The sequence below is a fragment of the Mustelus asterias genome, chromosome 15 (assembly GCF_964213995.1).
Source record: "Mustelus asterias chromosome 15, sMusAst1.hap1.1, whole genome shotgun sequence".
Taxonomy (NCBI): domain Eukaryota; kingdom Metazoa; phylum Chordata; class Chondrichthyes; order Carcharhiniformes; family Triakidae; genus Mustelus; species Mustelus asterias.
The window spans coordinates 33,972,230-33,997,646 of NC_135815.1; the positions used below are offsets into that span (position 1 = coordinate 33,972,230).

At 43.0% G+C, this 25,417-nt stretch overlaps 1 protein-coding gene across 1 annotated transcript in view; it reads left to right on the plus strand.

Annotated features, from left to right (window-relative positions):
- The window catches only part of hhat (hedgehog acyltransferase), a 211,320-nt gene that overhangs the window by 27,309 nt on the left and 158,594 nt on the right, over positions 1–25,417 (plus strand). The window contains exons 7-9 of the mRNA XM_078229731.1: positions 1,150–1,321; positions 11,424–11,574; positions 21,083–21,118. Of these exons, the coding sequence (XP_078085857.1) occupies positions 1,150–1,321; positions 11,424–11,574; positions 21,083–21,118 (359 nt within the window). The remainder of the gene's footprint in view (positions 1–1,149; positions 1,322–11,423; positions 11,575–21,082; positions 21,119–25,417) is intronic.

Genomic DNA, 25,417 nt, shown 5'->3' on the forward strand with positions numbered 1-25,417 from the left:
CCTGTGCAGGAAGAGAAACAAACAATAAACAGGTGCTATGCCACTTGGGAACAAAAATACAGCTGCAAGCAGGCCTGCATATCAAATGAAATGCCATCTAGAAAAATGCAGAGGGCTTCTTACAGTGACCCTGCCCTATTTTCAGTGAATGGAAGAAAGGCTAGCTCCATGCCACCTAGAACTTCCACCTCATTATAAACACAGACTTTTTGTTTGCTTGTCAAAGACACCATCCTAAAATAAAATACTCGGAATCCTGCCAACAGTGCATCGTGGCCTCGGAGTTCCTGGCAGCTTGAGGTTCAGCCAATGGGAAATCCATTGAATGGTGAACGGCATGGCGCCTCCCCACCACGAGAAACATGGGGGCCAGAGAATTCCCCCCCACCCCCACCACCCTCGTGTTCAATTGTAACTGCAGTGAGAAGATAACTTTGTATATTTCATTTGAAAGATGGAAAAATGAGGGAGTTGAAATTGAAATATCATGAATACTCGATGGGGCCTGTTTTTGTAAAAATGCTTCACTTATTCAAATGGACATTTGACTTCAGAAGAACTGAAAGTTTGGAGAATGCTAATCCACTATTTTTCACTAGTTTATTTGCAAATAAACCAAAACCAGTTACAGAGGGAGCTAGTGGTGCTGGGCTTTGATTTGACAGATGAATAAGTGACAGCAAGTAGCTTGTGCACAGTGGTGTTGTGAAGAAACCTGCAAAGCAAATCCACAGGTTACCTAACATCTCTAAATGTGAAAGTAGACTCTTCAATAATACATGGAAGGCATCAAATCAGTGGAACAGCACTGATTAGTTAGACTAAAAGGCATGCTACATGTCGACTTTGGAATAAGGGAAAACAATTGGGAATTTATTAAATATTATTTGAAGCTGGAATAGAATTTTTAGTTGTCACAGTTTTACAATGAATGTTGTCAGAATAAAAAAATGTGAGAAATTGCCAAGCATCTGAAAGGATTGATGAGAAGTCCCCTGTAAAGTATATCAGCACTTGAGAAGCAGTTGTGTTAATTGGGGACATAGTTGGTAACCACTTAAAAAACAAACAAATGAAATAAATATGTACTTCTCTAATTCTCGGTGGATTCATTTGTTCTGTTTTTGTTTTACTTCCAAAATAAAACAGATGCGAAAAGCAGAGACATTTGTCCCCAAAACAGATCTCGTGTGTTTGTTGCGGAGTGGAATGCGCATTCTATTCTGGTGGTGGTTGACAGAGACCATGCTTCAACTGATGTATATTCATGCAATTCAGCAGCAAGAAACAATATTAGAATCTGCCTCCTACTGGACTTTAGGTTAGTGCAAGATCACTTTCTCTTTTTAATAGAATGTGCAGGTACTCTTGTGTTAGAGAAGGCATTGGACGGAATTTCACAACATCATCGGACCCATTTTGCAGCGGGAAAAAGTCGTAAACTCGGGCGTGACATGACTAGCGGGAATGGCGCCCGTTTTTGCGCCCATTTTAACCAGGAAAAAAAATGAGCGCGATCGGGACCCCACCCAAAACGGGCAAAATGTCAATTTGCATTTTTTTGCATTCATCACATTTTAATTAGCAAGTTTCTCTCCCAATTATCTCAGCTGACCTGCCTTAACGACCTTGTTCACTGTAGCCAGATCAGTCAGGAAAACACCTGAAGTATAAAAGTTGCATTCAGGCGATTGAGCGGGGAGATAAAGTCGTGGGGGTGGGGGAGGTGGGTGCCTGCGAGTGTGTGTGGGGTGGGGGGGGTGCCTGCGAGTGTGTGGGGTGGGGTGGTGGTGGGGGGGCCTGCGAGTGTGTGGAGGGCTGCTGTTGTTCATGGGGTCCAACTTCAGCCTCTCAAGACGGAACCAGGTCAGACCTTGGGTCTTACCGCTGACTCTGGGTCCTAGTGGTGGCAGCAGCAAGCGCTGTTGCTGGTGGGGGATGGGCTGGAAACTCTCTGAAGTGGCAATGCTGCAGTGTCAGCACTTGTCAAGCAGTACTGTCCATGGCCACTACTGCATGGGTTCTGGGTGTGCGTTTTGTGAGATGGGGAGTGCTATGTTGCTATTCTGGGGTCTGTTGGAGGGGTATAGGAAGTGTGTGTTGCTGGACTGTGGGCAAGCAGAGTTCTTCAACATCTCCATTTGTCTCTCCCCTTCCCCAAATTCTGTTCGCCCACCCCTCGCTCTTCAGATTGACGAGATGGCTTTTTCAATGCAACCCATTGATCTTGCTGTTCTTTTGGCTGCTGGAGCTGAGGAGGAGGAGCAGGAGGATGAATTGTGGGCAGAGGAGTTCTAGGCCTCACCGCTCACAGGAATAGAGGGAGGCGTCCTTTGGAGGCAGGACGCAGCCGCCATTCGCCCCAAGGATGGGGGGGGAGGGCAGGCAAAGGAGGGAGCGGAGACACGCATGCGAGTGTCCTTCAAGCAATTGTCAGACAACACGTGCCACCGACGGCTCTGACTCCAAAAGGAGACAGGGCGACCCCTCTGCCATTTGTTGCAAGCCCTGACACCTCGGGCCACGGTGGGGCACCCACTCTTGGTAGCTGTGAAAGTGACGGCCACCTTAAACCTTTATGCCACCGATTCCTTCCAGACCGCCAATGGAGACCTTTGTGGTATTTCCCACTCATCCGTCCACAAGTGTGTCAAGGAGGTCACGGATGCTCTGTATGCCCGGGCTGGCCAGTATATTAAATTTGACCTGGACCAGACCCAGCAGGAAGCCCAGGCTGTAAGATTTGTGGCCATTGCGGGGTGCCAAATGTGCAGGGGACCATCAGCTGCACCCACGTTGCCCTCAAGGCTCCAGTGAAGAATCCAGGAAAATTCATGAACAGAAAGGGCTTCCGTTCAATAAATGTGTAGTTGGTGTGTGACCATCAGTTGAACATCATGCACGTCTATGCCACCCCAGCAGTGTGCTTGGTAGTTTTATATTGAGGAGTTCCGATGTCCTGGAGGTCTTTGAGGAGGAGCCCAGGGTGTAGGGATGGCTCATGGGGGACATGGGGTACTTGCTTTGGTCTTGGCTGATGGTGCTTGTGCAGAGGCCTGAGACTGAGGTGGAGACCCAATATAATGAGGCCCACGTTGCCACCCGTCCAATAGTGGAGCTGTGCATAGACCTCCTCAAGATGTGGTTCAGGTGCCTGGACCACTCTGTCAGTGCCCTCCAATAGAGCCCCCTGATATTGTCCCGTATTGTGATGGTGTGCTGTGCCCTACACAACCTGGCGCAGCAGCGAGGAGACCTTTTGGAGGAGGAGGACGTGGAGGCCAACCAGCCGGATATTGCTGAGGAGGAAGCTGCCCAGCAGGAAGAGGAAGAGTGTTGGCCTGGGAACCACACAAAACAGGCAATATTTGATCCGCTTAAAGCTTTGGAACTCCACCCAACAGCCTCGCGGTTGGGCCAGCGTTGCTGTCGGTCCCTCCTGCATTCCGTGGCTTTGTTGCTGCATTTCCAGCAACTGAAGGAGAAGTGATCGCAGAAACCCAGCAAGTAGCCTGGGGCCAGCTGAGTCCTTGTCTCCGGCAAGCCCCAGGGTGCCAAGAGGCCTAGGATGATCCCTCCTCCACCCGATGCACATCAGCAGATGCGTCGTGCGCACCAGAGAGCAACCCAGATGCCTCGCCACTGACTTGATCCACCGATGTGAGAGTCTCTGGGATGGTGAGTTGCGAAGTGAAAGCTGACGCAAAACTTCATGAGCTTTCTCTTGAGGAGTCTTCTGAGCTGTCAGTGGCAGGATGTATGGGAGCAGCTGTGAGGGCCGCGATGCCAGATGACCCAGGCGCATCGGGGTCCCTTCCTGTAGCACAGGACACAAAGTTAAATGCAAGGGAGGGAGAGGAATCTGGGCATGCAACTTACTTGAGATTTCTCCAACAAGTGGAGGATTGGCATGTGCTTACTTCTATGCTCCAGCCTGACCATGCTGTCACTAATGGTCCACATGTCCTCCTCTCCTGCAAGCTCCAGTGCCCACTCCTCAGAGGGTAAGGACCTGGATCTCAGGCACACCATCCCCTGTCTTCATCCTCTCCAGGTGATTATGATATCCTTCTCCTGTGGGGACGGAAGGAGCCATGTAAAATCTGATAGCACGAGTCCTACAGGGTGTCGGGAGTGGCCCTCAGAGGGCAACTGTGATACTCCTGGGGAGTGGAGGGAGGTGTTTGGGGGTCAGGGGTTGAAAGCATGCAGGGTGCTGGGGATGGGGAGATCTGGGAGTCATTTAGGGGGAAAATGCTAGATGAGGTTAAACACTCACCCTTGCTACCCGGATTAGGTCCTTCAGTTTTTTGCAGCACTGCTTCCTGGTTTTCCTGGCCAGTGCCCTGGCACTAACATGTGCTGCCACCACCTCCCAGGCTGCATTTCCATCCCTTCCTCTGAGGTGGTGTCCTGCTGGGGAGAAGAGGGTGTCCTGCCTCGCCTCCACTGCCTCCAGCAACCTGACCAGGTATGCATCAGAAAAAATGGAGGGGAAACCAAGTCAGCACTTGCAGGTGTGCTAACAGAGGGGGTGGTTTTGTTCCTCTGTGATAATCGGGGGCAGGGGAGAGAGACGATAATATCAGCCAGCCACCAGGGCCGGGAGGGATGATAAGGGGGCCATGTTCAAGGCTGTATGGGGGGGGTGGTTAGGGGGTGTAATGGGGTCAGTAATGTTGGGGAGGGTAGTCCCTGATGTCCATGGGGAGTGGGGGGAGGGTAAGGCTGTATCTGGCGGGGGGGGGGGGGTTCTGCCAGGAGAGCTGCCTTTTTTTTTTCACTTTTTCTGCGCATGCACAGGTTGTGGCTCCAATCTGAGCTGCAGGCTGTCTAGCGAATTAAGTCCCGCCCACTTCCTCTGGTAGCTCGAAACAGTCTAGCTTACTTTTTCAAAGACTGAGTGCATAAGATTCGGCGTGAAAACTCACCCGAAAAACAGATCAGGAACTCTCCCGTTTTCACGCTAGCTGGACATTTAGAAAAGAATCTCGTCAGATTCTGTCCATTAAGTGTTTTCTATGATTATAAGCTTGGACAACATATCTGTGCTTTCACATGAGCCTCTTGCAAGCATTTGCTGTTAGAAAATAAGTCTTCCACTTTATTCTTCACTAGTTCAAACATTCTGTAAATCATCCTGCTACATTTGTAGTCTGGCATACTGATGTGGGATTCATATAATGACAATAGACTGAGTAAAATCGACTGCTCTATCGTAGCAGCGTAGGATGTGGAGCAGGTCACTTGGCCCTTCAAACCTGTTTTGCCATTCAATAAGATCATGGCTAAATTGGTTGGGCTCCCAACTCCACTTTTCCCTCTGTGCCCCCCCATAATCCTTGACTATTCTGTCAATCAAAAATCTATCCAATTTAGCCTTGAATAAATTCAATGACCCGGCCTCCACAGCTTTATGGGCGGAGAATTCCTCAGACTAATGAATCTTGGAGAAAAAAATTCTCCTCATCTCCATTTTTAAACAGAGAGGCCTTATTTTCAAACTGAGTCCCCTACTCGAGTCTCCCCCCCTTAGAGGAAATATTCTTCCTCAGAATTTTGTACGTTTCTATAAGGTTGTCTCTGCTTCTGAACTCCAATGGATACATGCCTAACCTGTTTAACCTTTGTTCATTCCAGGGATGGGTTGAGAGAATCTTCTTTGAACTGTTTCTAATGACATCATATCACTTTTAAAATAAGAAGAACAAAGCTGTACACAGTATTCGAGATGTGATCTCACCAAGACCTTGTACAGCTGCAGTAAAACTCCCCATCCCTCACCCTCCCGTAGCCCCACATACCCACCATGCCAAGCTATGGCATTTCCACTCCCATTTACCCACTGTGCACAGTGAAATTCAGCCAAGAATGCCTAATGAGTCTTGGCTGAGAACCTAGACATTCATTAATCTGTTAAAACAGCTGCGCCCCAGGAAAAATATTGCTTGATTAGCAGCTCTTGCCCTGTGATCTTTTCTCTCAATTGCAAGATTTTTATTTACGTAAGATAAAAGGTTTCAAGTGTTTGTAGCTTCTGCTATTGATACTTTAAATGGTCTGGATGACTGACACTTTTATGGAAGAAATAGTGAGACATCTAGATAGAAATTGTCCCATTGGGAAGACACAGCATGGATTCATGAAAGGCAGGTCATAGAAACATAGAAAAACTACAACACAAACAGGCCCTTCGGCCCACAAGTTGTGCCGAACACATCCCTACCTTCTAGACCTACCTATAACGCTCCATCCTATTAAGCTCCATGTACTCATCCAGGAGTCTCTTAAAAGACCCTATTGAGTTCGCCTCCACCACCCCTGACGGCAGCCGATTCCACTCGCCCACCACCCTCTGTGTGAAAAACTTACCCCTAACATCTCCCCTATACCTACCCCCCAGCACCTTAAACCTGTGTCCTCTCGTAGCAGACATTTCCACCCTGGGAAAAAGCCTCCGAGAGTCCACCCAATCTATGCCTCTCAACGTCTTATACACCTCTATTAGGTCTCCTCTCATCCTTCGTCTCTCCAAGGAGAAAAGACCGAGCTCCCTCAGCCTATCCTCATAAGGCATGCCACTCAATCCAGGCAATATCCTTGTAAATCTCCTCTGCACCCTTTCAATCTTTTCCACATCCTTCCTATAGTGAGGCGACCAGAACTGAGCACAGTACTCCATGTGGGGTCTGACGAGGGTCTTATATAGCTGCATCATTATCCCCGGACTCCTAAGGTCATGTTTAACTAATTTATTGGAATACAAGCTTGGTGGACAATGGGGAACAGGTGAATGTGGTGTATCTGGATTTCCAGAAGGCTTTCAACAAGGTGCCGCACAAAAGGCTGCCGCATAAGATAAAGCTGCACGCCATTACGGGTTATGCACTAGCTTGGATAGTGGATTAGTTAACTAACAGAAAGCAAAGAATGGGGATAAATGGATGCTTTTCTGGTTGGTGATCAGTGACTAGTGGTATGCCTCAGGGCTCAGTGTTGGGACCACAATTGTTTACAATTTACATAGATGATTTGGAGTTGGGGACCAAGTATAGTGTGTCAAAGTTCGCAGATGATACTAAGATGAGTGGTAGAGCAAAGTACGCCGAGGACATTGAACGTCTGCAAAGGGATATAGATAGTTTAAGTGAGTGGGCAACGGTCTGGCAGATGGAATACATGTTGGTGAATGTGAGGTCATCCATTTTGGTAGGAATAATAATAAAATGGACAATTATTTAAAGGGTAAAAAATTGCAGCATGCTATTTTGTGCAGAGGGACTTGTGTGTCCTTGAGCATCAATCACAAAAAGTTGGTTTGCAGGTAATTAAGAAGGCAAATGGAATTTTGTCCCTCATTGCTAGAGGGATGGAGTTTAAAAACAGGGAGGTTATGTTGCAGCTGTATAAGATTCTGGTGAGGCCAAACCTGGATTACTGTGACAGTTCTGGTCTCCTTACTTGAGAAACGATACACTGGCACTAGAGGGAGTACAGCGGAGATTCACTAGGTTGATTCCGGAGTTGAGGGTTGGCTTATGAGGAGAGACTGAGCAGACTGGGATTATGCTCATTGGAATTTAGAAGAATGAGGGGGGATCTTACAAGAAAAATGCAATTATGAAGGGAATAGATAAGATAGAAGCAGGGAGGTTGTTTCCACTAGTTCCACTGGTGTATGAAACTAGAACTAGGGGATATAGCCTCAAAATAAGGGAGAGCAGATTTAGGACTGAGTTGAGAAGGAACTTCTTCACCCAAAGGGTTGTGAATCTGTGGAATTTCCTGCCCAGTGAAGCAGTTGAGGCTACCTTGTTGAATGTCTTTAAGGCAAAGATAGATAGGTTTTTGTACAGTAAAGGAATTAAGGGTTATGGTGAACAGGCGGGTAACTGAGTCCACAAAAAGATCAGTCATGATCTTAATGAATGGCAGAGCAGGTTCGAAGGGCCAAATGGCCTACATCTGCTCCTAGTTCTTATGTTGTTAAGTCCTTATAGTTAAAAATGGATTTCAGTAAGTAGAAAGTTATGAATGAACTGTTTTTTTTATAGCTGTTTCACACGTCCCATTGTTACTATGGACTTTATTCGTTCTGTACAGGGTGTATAGTGGGTGAACAGCAAAGGAAGTGCCACCGATTGACATGGAGGTTATGAGAGACCATGGGGGTTGGGTGGGGTCATGATTGGCATGGCTGGGCCTGGGGAGTGTGTGGGGGCAAGTTGTGAGAGCTCAAGGACAGTTCTTTGTTTTTCTGTCATTGTTACAGCTGGGGTAAAGTCATAGAGACCGGGATGAGCCTATTAAACAGCCTGCCTTGGCATCTGGTAACCCCCGTGGCTGCCTCCAAATAGCCCCCCAAGAATTGCAATTCCACATTTGGTGGCACTTTCTCCTGAGTTGGACGGTCCAGGAAATACCTGACTCCGTATACCCTATATCACCGTTTCTTCACTGTTCTTCAGTCAAGACCCTAAAATTGTCTTCCTATTGTCGATGTACACCAGTACACTACAATGGCCCAAGAAGGCAGCTCACCATCACCTTCTCTTAGGAATGAACAACAAATATTGTCCTTGCCAGCAAAGAATTAACAAAAGTAATTTTTCTTTTCCATCCTACATGAAATTGAAAATGATCTGATACATGACATTACCGAAAGCAATGCATTTCAGAGTTGTGGGGTTTATGTTTGGAGAGATGAGAAGACGGATTGAGAATTGGATTAACAAAAATATTCTAGGTTTTGAATATCCACCATGCTATTTCTAAAATGAACCTGACCATATAAATGGTAATGAAATATTGACGAGTCAAGCTGGATAATGCAGCATTTCATCTAAAGATATCGTAAGAAAAATCCATTGCAAGATTAGTAATGAGTTTAAAAATCAAAAGTTTGGTGAATAATAGATTCTTACTGAGGAAACTAATCTAATTTAAGTGGAGCACTATTTTATTTTGAAGAGATTTATATTGGAGGCACAGTACCTGTATCTTTCTAATATTCTAAAATTTGGTGCAAGAGATTCATTTTTATGCAGTCTTTTATCATTTCTAAAGATAGTGCTCTGCTGTGCTGAATGATGGTGAGTTGGATGGTGACAACTAAGGGGAAGACTTCCGACAAGTTTGAAAATTGTTGATGAATTCAACTGCGTAATAGCCTGTCCAACAGGTACAATGTACTCGCTACCAATGAAGGTGATGAGAAAGCTGTAGGGAGGACAGCCACAATGCAGACTAAAGCACTGGGGCTCAAAAGACCCCAGCATGGGGAAAAGCAGGGTGGAAATATATCAGTAATGGGGCTTTTAATAATTAGGGGGATAGATCGGATCCTTTGCAACTAAGAAGGTGAATCCCACAGGGTGCGTTGCCCACCCAGTGTCAGGGTACGGGATACCTTGTGGTGGCTGGAGAGGAACTTCAAATGGGAGGGAGATAATCGAGTTGAACCAAACGGCCTAGGTAGGAACAGGCAAGATGCCTTGCTTAAAGATTAACAGGATTTAGACTGCAAATTGAAAAGCAGGACCACAGGATGATAATCCCCAAATTATTTCTGAGCCATGTGCAAATTGGCATGGTAGTGGAGAGATCAGGAGAATTAATATGTGGCTGAAGGGTTGGATGTGGAAAAGGGGGCTTATTCTAATATGACACTTGCACCAGTTCTGGGACAGGAAAGAGCTGTATTGATGGGCCATGCTCCATCTGAACCAGAATGGGACTGTGTCCTCACAGAAAGGATCAATAAGAAGGTGGCAAAGATTTTAAACTATTAAGGGGGGCGTGTTCTGTGTTGGGGAGAGATCCATAAGAAAGGCAAGCAGCCTTAAAGTAAACAGACCTTGACAGGAAAACATAGGAACGTTGATGGCAAGGGAAAAATAGATTTAAAGAACAGGAGTCTAAAAAGACTCGGGGGTTCAGCATAAAATGAGAAGAAATCTCGCTAAAATGTCAGTGTAGTAATGGACACAGTGGACGGGGCCTGATGCGAGCAAGAATGGAAAATTTGGCATTCCCGTCAAAATTCCGTTAACTTTCAGTGGTATTTAAAGATCCCAGCTGCGATCGAGGATGGAAGATTTCAGCTGGTGTCTGTACTAGATTGGGGAGCTGGAGGTCGCCATGCACTGGGCACAACTAAGTAAGAAGTCTAACAACACCAGGTTAAAGTCCAAACAGTGAGCAGATCTCCCACTCCACCTGACGAAGGAGCAGCACGCTCTGAAAGCTCATGGCGTTTGCTACCAAATAAACCTGTTGGACTTTAACCTGGTGTTGTTAGACTTCTTACTGTGTTTACCCCAGTCCAACGCCGGCATCTCCACATCATGGGAACAACTAGACAGAGAACACTGAGACATGGTTCAAACAAAAAAATCAGGACTGGGAATTAAGCATTGCAGAGAAAAGATAGAGAGGGGAAAATGGGAGGTGGAATATCTGTACTTATTCTGGAGAACATAATTTCAGCAAGACAGAAATTGAATTATTTTGGATAGTGATAAAAATAACAAAGGATCCATCATTCTAATAGATGTGGTCTACATATCACCTAATAGTGGAAGGGAGGTGGAGGAGAAATCCCATCCTCCAGGATATCTATAAGAAGGAGAAACAAAAAAACATCGGCAGCAGTAACCTGCAGGACTAACCACTGCAGAAGAAGCAACAAGACCCTGAGTCCGGGACTTGGAGACATCAGAACAAAACTCAACGGGAGGGAGGCTGATCACCATGCCTCGCCACGGATATCCAAGTCCAAGTCATGAATTTGGATAAATTTATGAAGCCTTTGATACTTTTTGAATATTCTGTGTATAACAAAGTAAGACAGAGGTTGAATACTTTGGGTGAGATTTTTCGGCTGCGCTCGGCCCAAAGCTGAAAAATCCCGCCCGAGGTCAGTGGACCTTTGCATGGTCTGTTGTCCTGCCCACTACGATGGAACATTCGGCCCTTTGTGTGTAACATAGTTTTGATACCTTCTGTAGTGGGGTTTTGAAAATTTTGTGGTAATTTGATAAGATACAATAAAGGAGGTTGTTGTACAATATAGTTAGGTATTTAAGCCAAGCAAAAAATCCACTGAACTGGGAAATGAGTTTCACATTTTATGGGTTATGTGAAGACAAGTTGTGATGATCATAACTATTACTCAGTATTCTAAACTAATTTGTTCTAAAAAGTGAGTGTAATTATTCATAAGTGACCATGTCTCAGTGGTTGCTTTCTCAGTCTATTGTTAAAAGATTGGATTGTCTCATGCAAATGATGTGAACATCTTATTCGTGCCACTAGGGGGTAATATTGTTACACCCTTGGTTAACCCATTATACAGTGAGATATTGGGACGTGAACAGTTCCCATGCAGATACTCATTTAAATTGTATATCTTTATCTCCTAGGTGGCCTTGGCTTTGCTCATGCACTGTTTTTCTATATGAAATACCTGCTGCTTTATGGGATTCCATCAATTATCATGTGTCTGGATGGTATTGAACCACCAAAATTGCCAAGATGTACCAGCAGTTTGTATAGTTTTACAGGAACATGGAGGTAAGTTGCACAGTTAAGTTCTGAAAGTAAATATCAAGAACAGAATGGGATCTTGCAGGTGCAATTGTACTGGCTTCTGTGTCATTTGATTTATTGTGATTTTCAAATTATTTTCTTTGTATATTTTTGGCTCAGGAATAATCTTACAATGTTAATTCACAAGGTTTAAATTCAATTTCATTCATTCGTTCAAGTTCGGGTTATTATTAATGTGCTGTATAAAAGTGCAAATATAGTCAAAAGAAACCAAACATTTTTCAGTCTTACACAGGAACGTTTTAAAATTATTAAAATTGAATTATCCTGCTTTGATCCACCTGAAATGGAATACAACTGCCAGGAAAGTCAGAAACTTGTCTACTAATTTATTTAGCCTACTCCAACTCTCATCCTTGCACTGGGCAGTAGCAGGAGTTAGGAAGACCTTGAGAACCTGTGACACTGAAAATGTAATGAACACTGGGGGGGTTGGGGAGGGAGTGGGGGGGGAGGGGGTTCCCCAGCCTCCCAGCCGTGTGTTGCTTGGTGCCAGAAAGTGGTGTGCTGTTCGGTGGTGGCGGGATTCTCTGGTCCTGCCTCTGTCAATGGGATTTCCCCTTGATGTCATCCCATGCAGCTGTGAAATCCATGGGAGGGTGTGCGCTGCCAGCGGGACCAGAGAATCCCACCGGCGTGAATGGCCGAAGAATTTGCCACCCCCCCCCCCCACTATGAAAACTTGAACATCTTAGTTTGTAAATTGGTTGTGAAATTTGTTAGAAACTCGAGTGTTTTATGAAACTCGCCTGGATTATAAGTTTTGCACTTTGAATTTGGTTAGGATAAGCATGATATGTTTCGCTTCAGGTATGATTGTAATGACCCACTAGGGAGCTTTTATCAAACGAAGTTTATTTAAGAATATAGTTAACACATATAGTAAGAAAATTAGCAATAACTGTTATCAATTGCGGACAAAAACAAAATAACCACAATAATGTATAACCTGTAACAAATATATTTAAGATGTTCCAATCAACTTCCTTAAGACAAAAAAAACCCCAATACACAGGTTTAACACAGCCAAGACTAATGCTCACGTGATACTGGAACTGAGTCCTTTGAATGAATGCTGCAGTTCTCTCGAGGGACACAGACAGGTTTGGAGTCAGAACAGCTTCCCAGAACACCAGGGAGAGACTCTGGTCGAGCCACCAACAGCAAATTCTCTATTCTAGGAAGGCAAGAAGCCTTGCTTTCAGCTAACCAGCAGAATTTCCAAACGCTAGGGAGAGAGACACACCGCTTTCAGTCTGATGTCCCTTCTAAACTAATTGCAGCCAGCCCAAGCAGAAAATGAAATCTTAAATTCACTAGGAAGGAAAAAAAACTGTCCAGAACACATGACCTTCCTTCTAACAATGCAGGGTCATAAAACATCCCAGAGTAAAAATAAAGAAACCCCATTTAAGTAGCAATAAAAGGACTTTTACAGATAGCTCGGCAACACAGAGCTGCAGAGAACATGATCTTAAAAAAAGATCTCTTAAAGGTAACTAACATCACAAATTTTTCAAGCAGGTTGCCAACCATCTATCTATGTAGTGCCACTAGTTTGTTATCTGCCACTTGACTCCTGAAGTACGATGACCAAGTTGACAGGCTTATGGGGTGGGTGTTCATACCTATGATAGTGCTTCTGTTACTGTCCCCACTTAAATTGATTAACCTTGTCCATACCAGTGATCAAAACTGGCAGCTTCTTGATCCATGTACCTCAGTATCACACACTTCAAATTCCTGAATAAAGTAAAGGTTTAATTAAATTAAATTATATTAGTATTTCATTCCATATTGATCAAACAGAATTTTTTGTGTTGCATATTTATAAATATCAAATAGATATTCCTCTAATGTGTATTCTGCTGCTTATTAACTAAAAAGATCCTATTTGTTAAAAGTTTGTTTTTAATGGGCTTGTCAATGAGAAAGGGCAGAAACCACGAAAATTGTCTCACCAGATCTTTGAAATGATGGAAATATTTTGCGCATAAAGTTCATGGAACAAATCGATATTGAATTGCACGTTAATTCTTACCCAATGTGATATTGATGTGGAACACTGAGTTAAGCATTTACTACATCAGTGTGGCAAGATAAACAAAGCAATATTGAGGAAATCAAATATTGTTCTATAAATTATTAATTTTCCTCTGCTTTTCCCTCCAATCCTGAAGGTGCCATTGCTGCCAATAAATTCATGAGATTCATTTAACTGTTGCCAATTTTCATTCGTAGGCCATGCAAAAATGACTGACAATTCACACCTCGGAATTCAAAACAAAATACTTATATATTTTTTTAAATGGCAGAGTGTGTGGTAAATACTCATATTATATTGACCTTTCAGAAATTTCTTATGCAAGCTATTTTAAAACCGACATTATGGCTTGAAGCAAGTGTGGGGATTTTAGATGTCAATAGGAATGTGATGACTACAACCACAAATATTTCTATTATGCTCATTACGTACAGTGAAATGTTTGAGGCATCACCAATCTGTCTCGTCAATCCTCACAAACATACTTGTTGTAGATGCATCTGTCTATGGCAGTATCGGTATAAGTGATCACCGCACAGTCCTTGTGAGAGAAAATCCTATCTGCACATTAAGAATACCCTCCATTGCAATGTCTGGTATTACTACTGTGATAAATGGGATAGATTTTGAACTAGATAGCCAGAACTGGATATCCACCAGGTACTATGGGCTATAAGCAACAACTGAATTATACTCAACTACCATTTGTAACCTCTTTATTTGAATATCACTCACTTTCCCATTACCATTAAGTCCATGGATTGTCTCTGGTTCAATGAAGAATGCAGGAGGGCATGCTAAGAGCAGCACCAAACGTGCCTAATAATGATGGGCAAGATTTTACAGCCTCGCTCGTCATAAAACTGTGAAATCCCACTCGAGATCAATTGTCCCATTGTCTGCCCCTCGCCCGCTCTGATTGCCATGGCAGGCAGGGCCGTAAAATTCCAGCCGAGGTGTCAACCAGGTGAAGCTAGGATTACTTGCATGCCAAACAGCACCAGCAGCATGTAATAGACAAGAGCTAAGCGATCTCACAACCAACTGATCTGATCTAAGCACTATAGTGCGCAGTCATGAATGGCGGTAGACAAAAAAAATTAACTGAAGTAGGATGCTCCACAAATATCCCCAACCTTGGTGATGGGGGCAATGAATGTATCAGTGCAAGAGACATGGCTGAAGATTTTCCATCATCCTCAGCCCAAAGTGCTGAGTGGAAGGTCCTTTTTGGCCTCCTCCTAAGGTTCCCAGCATCACAGATGCCAATCTTCATCCAATCCAACGTGAAATCAAGAAATGGTTGAAGGCATGGGATTGCGCATGGTGCATGGGCCTTGATAACATTCTGGCAATGGTACTGAAGAGATGTGCTCCAGAACTAGTTGTGCCCCTGGCCAAGCTGTTCCAGTAGAGCTACAACACCGACCTCCACCTGGCAACGTAGAATATTGTGCAGGTATGCCATGTCTACAAAAAGCAATACAAATCTAAACTGATTAAATACTGCCCTATCAATTTACTCTCAATCAACATCAAACTGATGGCAGTTGTCATTGACAGTGCTGTCAAGTGGCACCTACACATTAATGACCTGACATTCACTGTGGGCTCTGCCAGACCCATTCAGCTCCTGACCTCATTACAACCTTGATGCAAACATGGACAAAAGATCTGAACTCCAGAGGTGAGATGAGAGTGACTGATATCAAGGCAGCATTTGACCGAATGTGGCATCAAGGAGCCCAGCAAAACTGGAGTCAATGGGAATTGGGGGAAGCTCTCGCTTGGTTGGAGTCATACCTGGCACAAAGAAAGATAGTTGTGGTCGTTGGGAGATTGGTCATCTTAGTCTCGAGACATCGCTGCAAGAGTGTCCTTGGCTCATTGGGGCCAGTACAGTAACGGTTCACAATGGAATTTTTTTCAGCAGTGCATCTAGATAAAAAAACAATGTTCAGTCAAAACAACAGCTATGAATATGATGCACAAGAAAAATCCTGGGGGGGAAATGTCCAAGTCTATAGATCATAAAGTCACAGATTATATAATTGATCACTAATCAAAGCACAATCGCATCTAGGTTTAAATCAATGTCTACAAAGTATGATTCATTACAGGTTGACTGAAAAAGTAAAAGCTAAGTAAAAATAAAGTTATGAAAAATTAGTGATTGCCGCCATCAGCTTACGCCATCCACAGCAAAGCAGCCCACTTGATTGGCACCACATCCGCCTCCTGAAATACTTAACCTCCACCACCAATGCACAGCTGCAGCTATGTGTACCATCTACAAGATGCACTACAGCAACTCACCAAAGCTCCTTTGACAGCACTTACCAAACCTGCAACCTCTCTACCACCTGTAAGATCAAAAGCAGTAGATAAATGGTAACATCTTCAATAGCTCTGAAGATGAGAGATATGGACTTGAAATGTTATCTCTGTTTCTCTCTCCACCGATGCTGCCAGACCTGCTGAGTTTTTATAGCATTTTCTGTTTTTATTTCAGATTTCCACTATCTTCAAGTTCTCCTCCAAGTTACACACCATCCTTACTTGGGACAATGTTGCTTTTCCTTCACTGTTGCTGGGTCAAAATCTTGTAACTCCCTTCTTGTAAACAGTATTGTGGGTTTACCTACACCACATGTATTTAAGCCTCTCGGTTGTAGTTCAATAAAGGAGACACGAGTTCAGCTTCTTCATAAACTACCTTTATTTCTTTGATCCAACTCCAAATATAATTCTCCTCCACCACCCAGTGCCACCTGTGGCCTCTTTATATATCAGTGATTTCTATTGAATAATTGACATCAAATTAAGACTTATTTGGAAGATCTGTTAACGCATTCCTAACAACATGGACTGCAGTGGTTCAAAATGATGGCTCACTACCACCTTCCCAAAGGCAATTGAGGATGGGCAATAAATGCTGACCAGCTAGCAATACCCACATTCCATAGGAAGAAAAAATATTGCAGGGATTCAGAGGGACAAAAGAGGGTCTGCACATAATAAACATATGTGGAGGAACGAATGCATCAGAGGTTTTGAAGTAGAGTATAGATGTTAGGGAACAAATCTCACACCCAGTGCAGGGTGACTGAAAAGAGTGGCTCAAGTTGTGGCACAGGGAGCAGGGAACAAGTAGGTTGGTATCGAATGACTGGGGTGTGATTGGACGTCCTTGAAATAGGGAGAGCAAGACTGTAAATTGATTTGAAGGGTAAAACAAAAACCTTAGTCAATTCTCTGAAATAGGAAATCATTTACGGAGATGGTGGCCAATGTGGATCTTGGGATGGAATTCTCCACTTTGAGACCATGTGTAGTGGCGGACAGCTCTGGTGGCGCTTGTCCCGCTGGCCAGAATGACGGCTTCCTGTGCCAGATTCAGCACATGGAACCTTGTTAATTGTTCACAGGCTGGTTTTCAACTTCTGACTCCCACCAGAATCCCATCCTCCCCCCAAACCTACCACAGCAGGGTTGGGAGAATTCCATCCTTGATGTGCATGAGAATGTAGGTTGCAGCATTATGGTTGTTCTGCCGTTCCTCAGTGGAAAGATAGAAATGAGTTTTGGAGAAGTCCAGTCATGAGGCAGTAAAAGGAGAGGTGAGGGTATAGATAGGTGATGTGGGAATGAAAGAACGTCTTGATGATGGATCAGGTATAAGGAAAGAACACTTCAGCCTAGGATCAACATTCTAGGGTTTCTTGCTCTGGACTTGGCTTGAAATATCAGCTGGCAAGAGGTATAGTTAAGAGCGGGGATGCTTTGCTGTTTGCAGGAGCCAAAGACGAAGTGCATGGCTTGCCCATCCCACCAGCGGGGGAGGGGGTGGGGGTCACATTTGGCGGGACTGGAAGATCCCACCGGCAGGAAGAGTGGGAAAATTCTGCGCAATGTGATTTGCGAATATTAGGCTGTGGGCAACTTTAAACTCATTAAATTCTTAATGTCAGGCAGGCAATTGGATAATGTGGCATCAGCCAGGGAAGAAAATGGAAAGGTAAAACTGAGCACCATTTAAAAGTATTGAACCCTTTGCTGGTGGATAACATTGGCAAAAAAGGAGCATGTTAATGATGGAAGTGGGAGCCAAGGAATGAACTGTAACAAAGTTTTATGTTGCAGGAGGAGCAAGTGCTTTTGGCACTTTGGGAAGAAAACCTCATTGGAAGGTTTTGATCAGAGAACGATGAGGGAGTCAGCATCATATTTCTGAGGGAATAAAAGCTCTAGGACTTTAGCAAGGAAACAAATGTTAGTATGAGGAGTTATTTGAACAAGGTCAATAGAGGATTGAGATGTGGTGATTATGGGATAGACAGGGGATGGCAAGAAGCTGGAACGGTGATTACTTTGTTTCTGGCTTATTCATGATTTGACTATCAGAATTGTGTTGCTGCATTGTAATATAAATAGGCTCCACTGCCGCAGTCTGAATTACATGGCCCATTAGTTATGTCCTATGAAATGTTTAGTGTAACATTTCAGTTTGAAAATGCATACTTCTATTTAGTTGCAGAAGTCTGCTGAATCTATTCTTTTGATTCAGTTATTTATGGGCTCATATCTTTTACAATAGGAATGTGTTGCTGAAATAAGAAACATGCTGAAGTTTTTTGTCTTGCGTTCATCAGGCGGGATTCCCCCCCCCCCCCCCCCTCCCCCCCCCCCCCCCCCCCCCCCCCCCCCGCCCCCCCACAAACACATGGCGTGCTTTACGGCAGCAGAAAAACAAGTTTTTCCAGCATTCTCTGTTTGTTTCAGATTCCAGCATCTGCAGTATTTTGCTTATAAAAGTAAGAATGTCATGCTTTTTATACAGCGCTTTAGTGAGACCAGATCTAAAATATTGTGTGCAGTTTTGGTCTCCTTATTTAAGGAATGATGTGAATGCATTGGAGGCAGTTCAGAGGAGGTTTACTAGATTGATACATGAAATGAGTGGGTTGTCTTATGAGGATAGGTCAGAAGGGCTAATCTTATTTCCACTCGACTTTAGAAGAGTGAGGAATGACTTGACTGAAGTATATAAGATCCTGACAAGGTATTGACAGGGTAGACATGGAAATTATGTTCCCTCTTGTGGCTAAGTTCAGAACTAGGGGGCATTGTCTTAAAATTAGGGGTTGCCCTTATCGGACTGAGATGAGGAGAATCTTTTTCTCCCAAGAGGGTTGGATGGCTTTGAAACTCTGCCTCAGAAGGTGGTTGAAGCAGGATTATTGATAGTTTTTAAGGCAGAGGTAGAATATATTCTTGTTGGGTAAGGGAATCAAAGTTTATCTGGGTAGATGGGAATGTGGAACTCAATGCAAACAGATCAGCCATGATCTTACTGAATGGCAGAGCAGGCTCAAGAGGCCGAACGTCCTACTTGCTGCTCCTATTTCTTATGCTCTTAAATTTTGAGTATCTTGTTATGCTGTATTGAATTACACATAATATTGCAGAAATGCCATTTATTCCTGCCCATCCCGCCCAACACAACCATTTCAAAACAATAAAATAGTAATTTGCTATTTATGTAAAGAACATCTAACTTGTATTTCTCTTTTAGGTGTATTGCATGGCATGGGAATTCTGCGTAAATAGGAAATAATTTGGTACATATATATCTGTGCTTGGATTAAATGTGCATTTAATTCGGTTTATTGCTGTGTTGCATTGTTTTTCCTGTGTAACAAGAAGCATAGTCATATTCTGACGCAGTATTCTGACATCAATAACTTGAGTGCTTGTTAAAATGATTTGCCAAATTTCATACATAATTTATCTGCAGATTCATTGTATGAATTGAACTGTTAATTATCCTTCCCATCACTCATGAACATGAATTTATGATTGATATAACTGAATTACTTTTTCAATTAAAACATGATAACTGACCTCTCACCAGTTTCTGGTTTCTTTTGATGAATGGGATAGAATTTACTGCCCCACAGCAGCCAGTTTGGGCAGAGGGTTCCCAATTAAAAAATCTGGAATTAAAAATTTAATGATGATCATGAAACTATTGTTGTAAAAACCCATCTGGTTCACTAATGTTCTTTAGGGAAGGAAATCTGTTGTCCTTACCTAGTCTGACCTACGTGCGATTTCAAATCCACAGCAAAGGGGTTGACTCTTAATTGCCCCCTGAAATGGAGGGAATTACGAACTGGCAATAAATGCTTGCCCAGCCAGTGATACCCACATCTCGTAAATGAATAAAAATGTCTGACCAGGCATTGGGACGGAAGGTGCTTGCTGGAAGCTGCAGACAGTTTTTCCTGGGGTGAGGGTGGATGGTGAGGGAGAGGAGGGATTTTGCCCCTGGGGCCCTTAATCCCAGGGAATTACAGGGATTATAGCCACATAAATGCCTCTTAAACTCTTTATGTCTGGCCTTCCTCAACTAAAGGTGATGCAGGGCTCTCACTAGTTCTCCATCCGATGGCAGAGATGCCCATCGCCTGGATTAAATTCCATCTGTGGTGTTGTTAGGATGTTGTCGAGGACCTAGGTAGAAATTTAAAAATACTGTTCAATCTATAAACCTTTTGATTTAATTTTATTACTCCATTTGGCTTGATATCAAACCTGACATTTAATTGTCACAATAGACAAGGTTATAATCAACTCTGATAAATTGAGCCCTATATTTAGCAGAGTGTCAAGAATGTTTTACAAATTGCTGCATCTACTTTTACGTAGTTTCCCCAAGTAATTTCCCTGAAACACTGTAATTTAAGTGAATTTCAACACAACTGGAAGGTGATGAAGAACCACAGCCTGGAAGTTTTGCATACAGCAAATAATTACATAAATTGAACATAATCCCAAGTACTAGTCTGACACTTTTATCCTGATAGTAAGGTCTGGGATTTATTTAATATGTAATAATAATTCATGGATCGAGGAATATGGGATTGTACAAAAGGTTTCACTTATTACCAATGCTATTGATTTTACTGTTTTCAGGGAGCAAAAGGACAGAATTATGCAATTTGAACAGAAAAATAAATTGAAATTGTCAATTCCATCATTAACAAAAATGATTCTAAGTTGATCTAGTCACAGATTGCAGGGGCACTTAATGCAAAAATTAAACATAGGTGTCCCCATCAAGAATGATATTAATGAGCATTTTAATCTGATTGATTAAATCAGGTAGGTCTAATATCACTTAATTCCAACAAACAATCCCAGTTAACATTTAATTGACTCCTTTTAAAAGAAAGCATATTTAGTTTCACCACCAATTAATTATTGCAGTGTAGAAATATTGCAATAAAAATGGCAGATTAAACAGCATTTCTATTCAGGAAAATGAATTCCCAAATTTATGTGAATAGAACAGTAAAAGATTTACAGTTGAAGTTCATGTTCTTGCTTATTTACTTTAATTAAAACTCTTATAATTCCCTTTAGGGAGTTTGATGTTGGACTACACCGTTGGCTGGTAAGGTAAAGTACAACATTTTTTAATTTACTTTTTTCAAGTTGATAAACCATGGCTGGAATTCTGCGGCCGTTCACACCCCGCCGCCACTGCCAGCAGGAACGGAGAAATTGGCGCTCACCCAAATCTCTGTTCACTGCAGCGGGACTGGAGAATCACAGCTGCGAGCGAGGCCAGATTCTCCGGCCCCATGTTTGTGTGGCTGCACTTGTCCTTTGGTGGGACCAGAGAATTCAAGATTCCCTGCGTCAGCCATTTTATTACAATTTCATCTGATACAATGTGATGCTGAAACAATTCCTAATATATGACAGTAATTAACTCAAAAGTGTACTTCTCAGTCAGTTGCTTGGTAAACAATGCATCGAACCCTTAGGGCAGAGTGTTGGAAGCAATTCTTCATTAAATAAGGTGATTAATTTAATTAAATGCAATTTTGTAGACTATGTAAATATATTTTCAGTATTTCTATGAATAAGTTTTGATATGAGCATTTATTTCTTTAAATTGCAAACTTTCTTGACAAGAAGTTTTCCCTGATGTATGCTCTTAGGGCAGGCCAGTGACCATAGTTCACACTGCACTTCACTGGGATTAAATTGACTTGAGTCCATTGGTTTACACTGACCTGTTGTGACAGCACATTCCTGCAGGGTTGCATGTTGATACTTTGGCCTGTGTTTCAGTACTGATGTTGTCTTTTCCTGTTGAGATATTTGTCAGCTGATTTTCTGTAATCCAGAAAGATGGGTTTTATTTGAAGTCCTAAATTTGTCCTTGCAAAAGGAATACAAGGTTTGCTGCAATTGAATTTCTGACCTTAATCTGAGAATTCTTGATGAAAAGCTAGATTGTTTAACTTATCTATATTGTATGCAAGTTCTCACACTCATGAAAATTACATTTTCAACATCAAGATTGAGTGCTAACAGACAATTTGCTTACATTGTTGAGTATTTAGCTTCTCATGTTAAGATTCTTTCTGCCCTTTTATCCCTATTTCTCTCGTGGATTTCATTTGCTCTGTGCCCAAGAAGGTAAAGTGGGTAAGCTGCTCTCAAATTATGACCAATAGTACTCTTGAATAACGAATAGGAGGAATTCAAGAGTGCCTTCTTGAAGGCTCTTTATTCAATTTGCTCTCCTTTCTGCAGAGGACCACTTAGCTTCCATTTAGCATCCCCCAAACAGCAGCATTGCTGATAACTTTAACACATGAACTGAGGAAACCAAGCCTTCCTTGCATTTATCAGTAATACCATGTATTGATACTACAATCAATTTTGTTAAAGTAACAACGCCAATACCTTGCAATTTTATTACCTCCCACCTCCCACTCCCACCACCAGCCAGGCTTCCTTTGTACTTTTCATGTACTTCACCGTTTGAACCAACCTGCTTGATGCTACATGCCAGAAACCTGCCCCAGGCAAGCTGATTTCTAATTAAAATTTCTGCCCCACTTTATCTTAGCTCACACAGGGTCTACAGGCTAAGACAAAGTTCTATTTTGCTGAACAAAACACGGAAAAAGTGCAAAAAGATGTACCTGCAGCCTGATCTGCTGGAGCAAGGAGGGGCATTCCTGGCCACTTATCCTCAAAGCTACCACTGCCCTGAATTTCTTTTTATAGTGCTTTCAGTCTGTTAAGGGTATGCAGGACTTGATTGACTGAACATGTGGCCACTAAGGCATCAGAGCATGAACCAACAACATTCGTTAACAGAAAATGTTACCATATCAATGTCCCATCAATTACAGAAACACCACAATACATCACCAGGTCTACACACAGTACCCATAAAGCTACCATTATGCTTTTATTATCAGAAACTCAGCCATCCCATGACCTTCAACCTTAGGAGGAGCACTTGATTCAACTGCTCGTGGAGGTTCATTTGTCTGAACCACTTTGGGTGTGGGATGGGAGGTGGAGGGGCTGCTTGCAATATTCTCCAGATATGGATCCGTAATTCTACCATGCCTTTGGTTTTGGAGACAAGAATGCTGGCACAATTGTGCAGGGAGGTGTCAGGGGTTTCCTGTCAGGTGGGATGGGTTGGGAGTGTCGCTGCCATGTGGAGAGATAATCTAATGAAACCTGTCATCTTTCCAGCAGCCTTCGTCCCAAGAATCAGTTGAATGAACCTTCTCTGAACTAATTCTAATGCAATTAAAGCCTTTCTTAAGTAAGGGGATCAAAACTATACACAGTACTCCAGATGTAGTCTCAGCTATGTCCTGTACAACTGAACAAAACTTTCCTACTTTATACTCAATTTCCCTGTGCAATTAGCACCAACATTCTGTTTGCTTTCTGAGTCACTTGCTGCACCGGCATATCAATGTTTTGTGTCCCAGGACACCCAGATACCTCAGAACTGCAGAGCTCTGCAGTCTCTCCATTTAAATGCAGGTCAAGTATCCTTTATCCGTAAATCTAAAAACCAACGCATCCAAAAACCACACTTTTTAAAAAATCTCATCCATCCTTAATGCAGGAATCTAGTTGTTTGTCCACACTTGCAATTTATATGGTGAAAATGTCAAAAAGAAACTTGTTACAGGTACCCTGTATTTATTATTCAGTGATACATCTTACTTTTCCAGCCATTTTCTCTACTTTAGCCTTTGTAATGTAAGTTTATATGCGGTATCTGAAATTCGAAATGCAATTGGTGCTGAGGGTTTTGGATAAAGGGTACTTGGCCTCTGGCATGTTACTTTTCAATTCTTCCTGTCACAAGTTCATATTTTCCCATATTACTCCCATTTTCCATACGCCATTTGCCAAATATTTGCCCACTCACTTAATGGATCTAATCCCTCTGCAGATCTTTATGTCCTCTAGACTACTTAATTCCCTGCCTATCTTTGTGTCATTAACAAATTTAGCCACTGTACCTTCAGCCCCTTCACCCAAAACATACATATAGATTGTAAGTAGTTGATGTCCTAGCACTGAGCCCTCCACTAGTAACAGCTTGTCAACCTAAAAATGACCCATTTATCCCGACTCTTTGCTTCCTATTAGCTAATCAATCCTCTATCTGTGTTAATGTCTTACCTTTACACCATGAGTTCTTACTTTGTGAAGTAATCTTTGATGTGGCATCTTGTCAGATGCCTTTTGGAAATCCGAGTGCGTGACATCTATAGGTTGCCCTTTACCCATGTTGCATGTTTCTTTCTTAAAGCGTTCTAATAAATTCTAATAAAATGCAGTTTCAAAACTGGCCAGCACAATCTACCAGCCCTCTGATTGGGCAGGGGACCATCCTTCATAGAGACTTAATTGGTTACCACTGGGAATGTGCCTGTGGGTTCTGACACCCATTGAAATATGGTCACCTCTGTTTTCAGCCCCATTGGTGGGGTCTCAGTGGCCCTCAGTGTCAAGTAAACTGTTCTCGTCTGCTGCATATCACACAGCATTCCATTACAGACAACCTGCATGCAGAGGAAGAAAAGCAGCAGTCTTCATCAGTTATCCTTGTCAGGGGGAAGATGATGAAACAGCAGAGAAAGGAGAGTCCTAATTGAACCTGGCAGCAGGGAGATGTCTGGGATCTGCTCGCAGCTCAATGTTTCCACTGATATACTCCACCATCCCCTGAAGACTTTACGAGGAGGCTCTCTGTGTAACTGTCCTGGACACATTTTTCACTAGTCACTTGATTATATGTTAATGAACATTAAAAACATTCAGGGACAGCACGGTGGCACAGTGGTTAACTCACAGTGCCAGGGACTCAGGTTTGATTCTGGCCTTGGTCTGCCTTTGTGGAGTTTGCACTTTCTCCCTGTGTTGCATAGATATGTGCCAGGTGCTTTGGTTTTCTCCCACAGTCCAAAGACATGCAGGTTGTGTGGATTGGCTATATTAAATTGCTCCTTAGTTTGTATGCGAGTGTAAGTGTGGCTATGCTTGATGTGGTGAAATGCCCCTCAAGCCACAAGCTCCAGGCAGCAGACTAGTGACCTATTCCAGGAATAATTAGCCACAAAACAGACAAAAGTCTGACCTATGCACCGTCAGGGTGCAGAAAGATTGAGAGAGAGAAACATTTCGGCAACTTCTATATCAATGATATTCTAACCTAATAAACCACACTTCAAACCAAAGTCCCAAAAGCTCTTGTGTGTATTTTCAGTTTTCACCCAGCTGCTAAACCTATGGTGTTTTTCATTAAAGAAGGGTTCCTAACTCCAATAATTTGCTCCCTGACTAGGCTGAACTGGTGGAAACCTGCTGTTCCCTGTGGGTCCTCAGCTGCTTGTGACCATGACCTCTGGGCGCTTT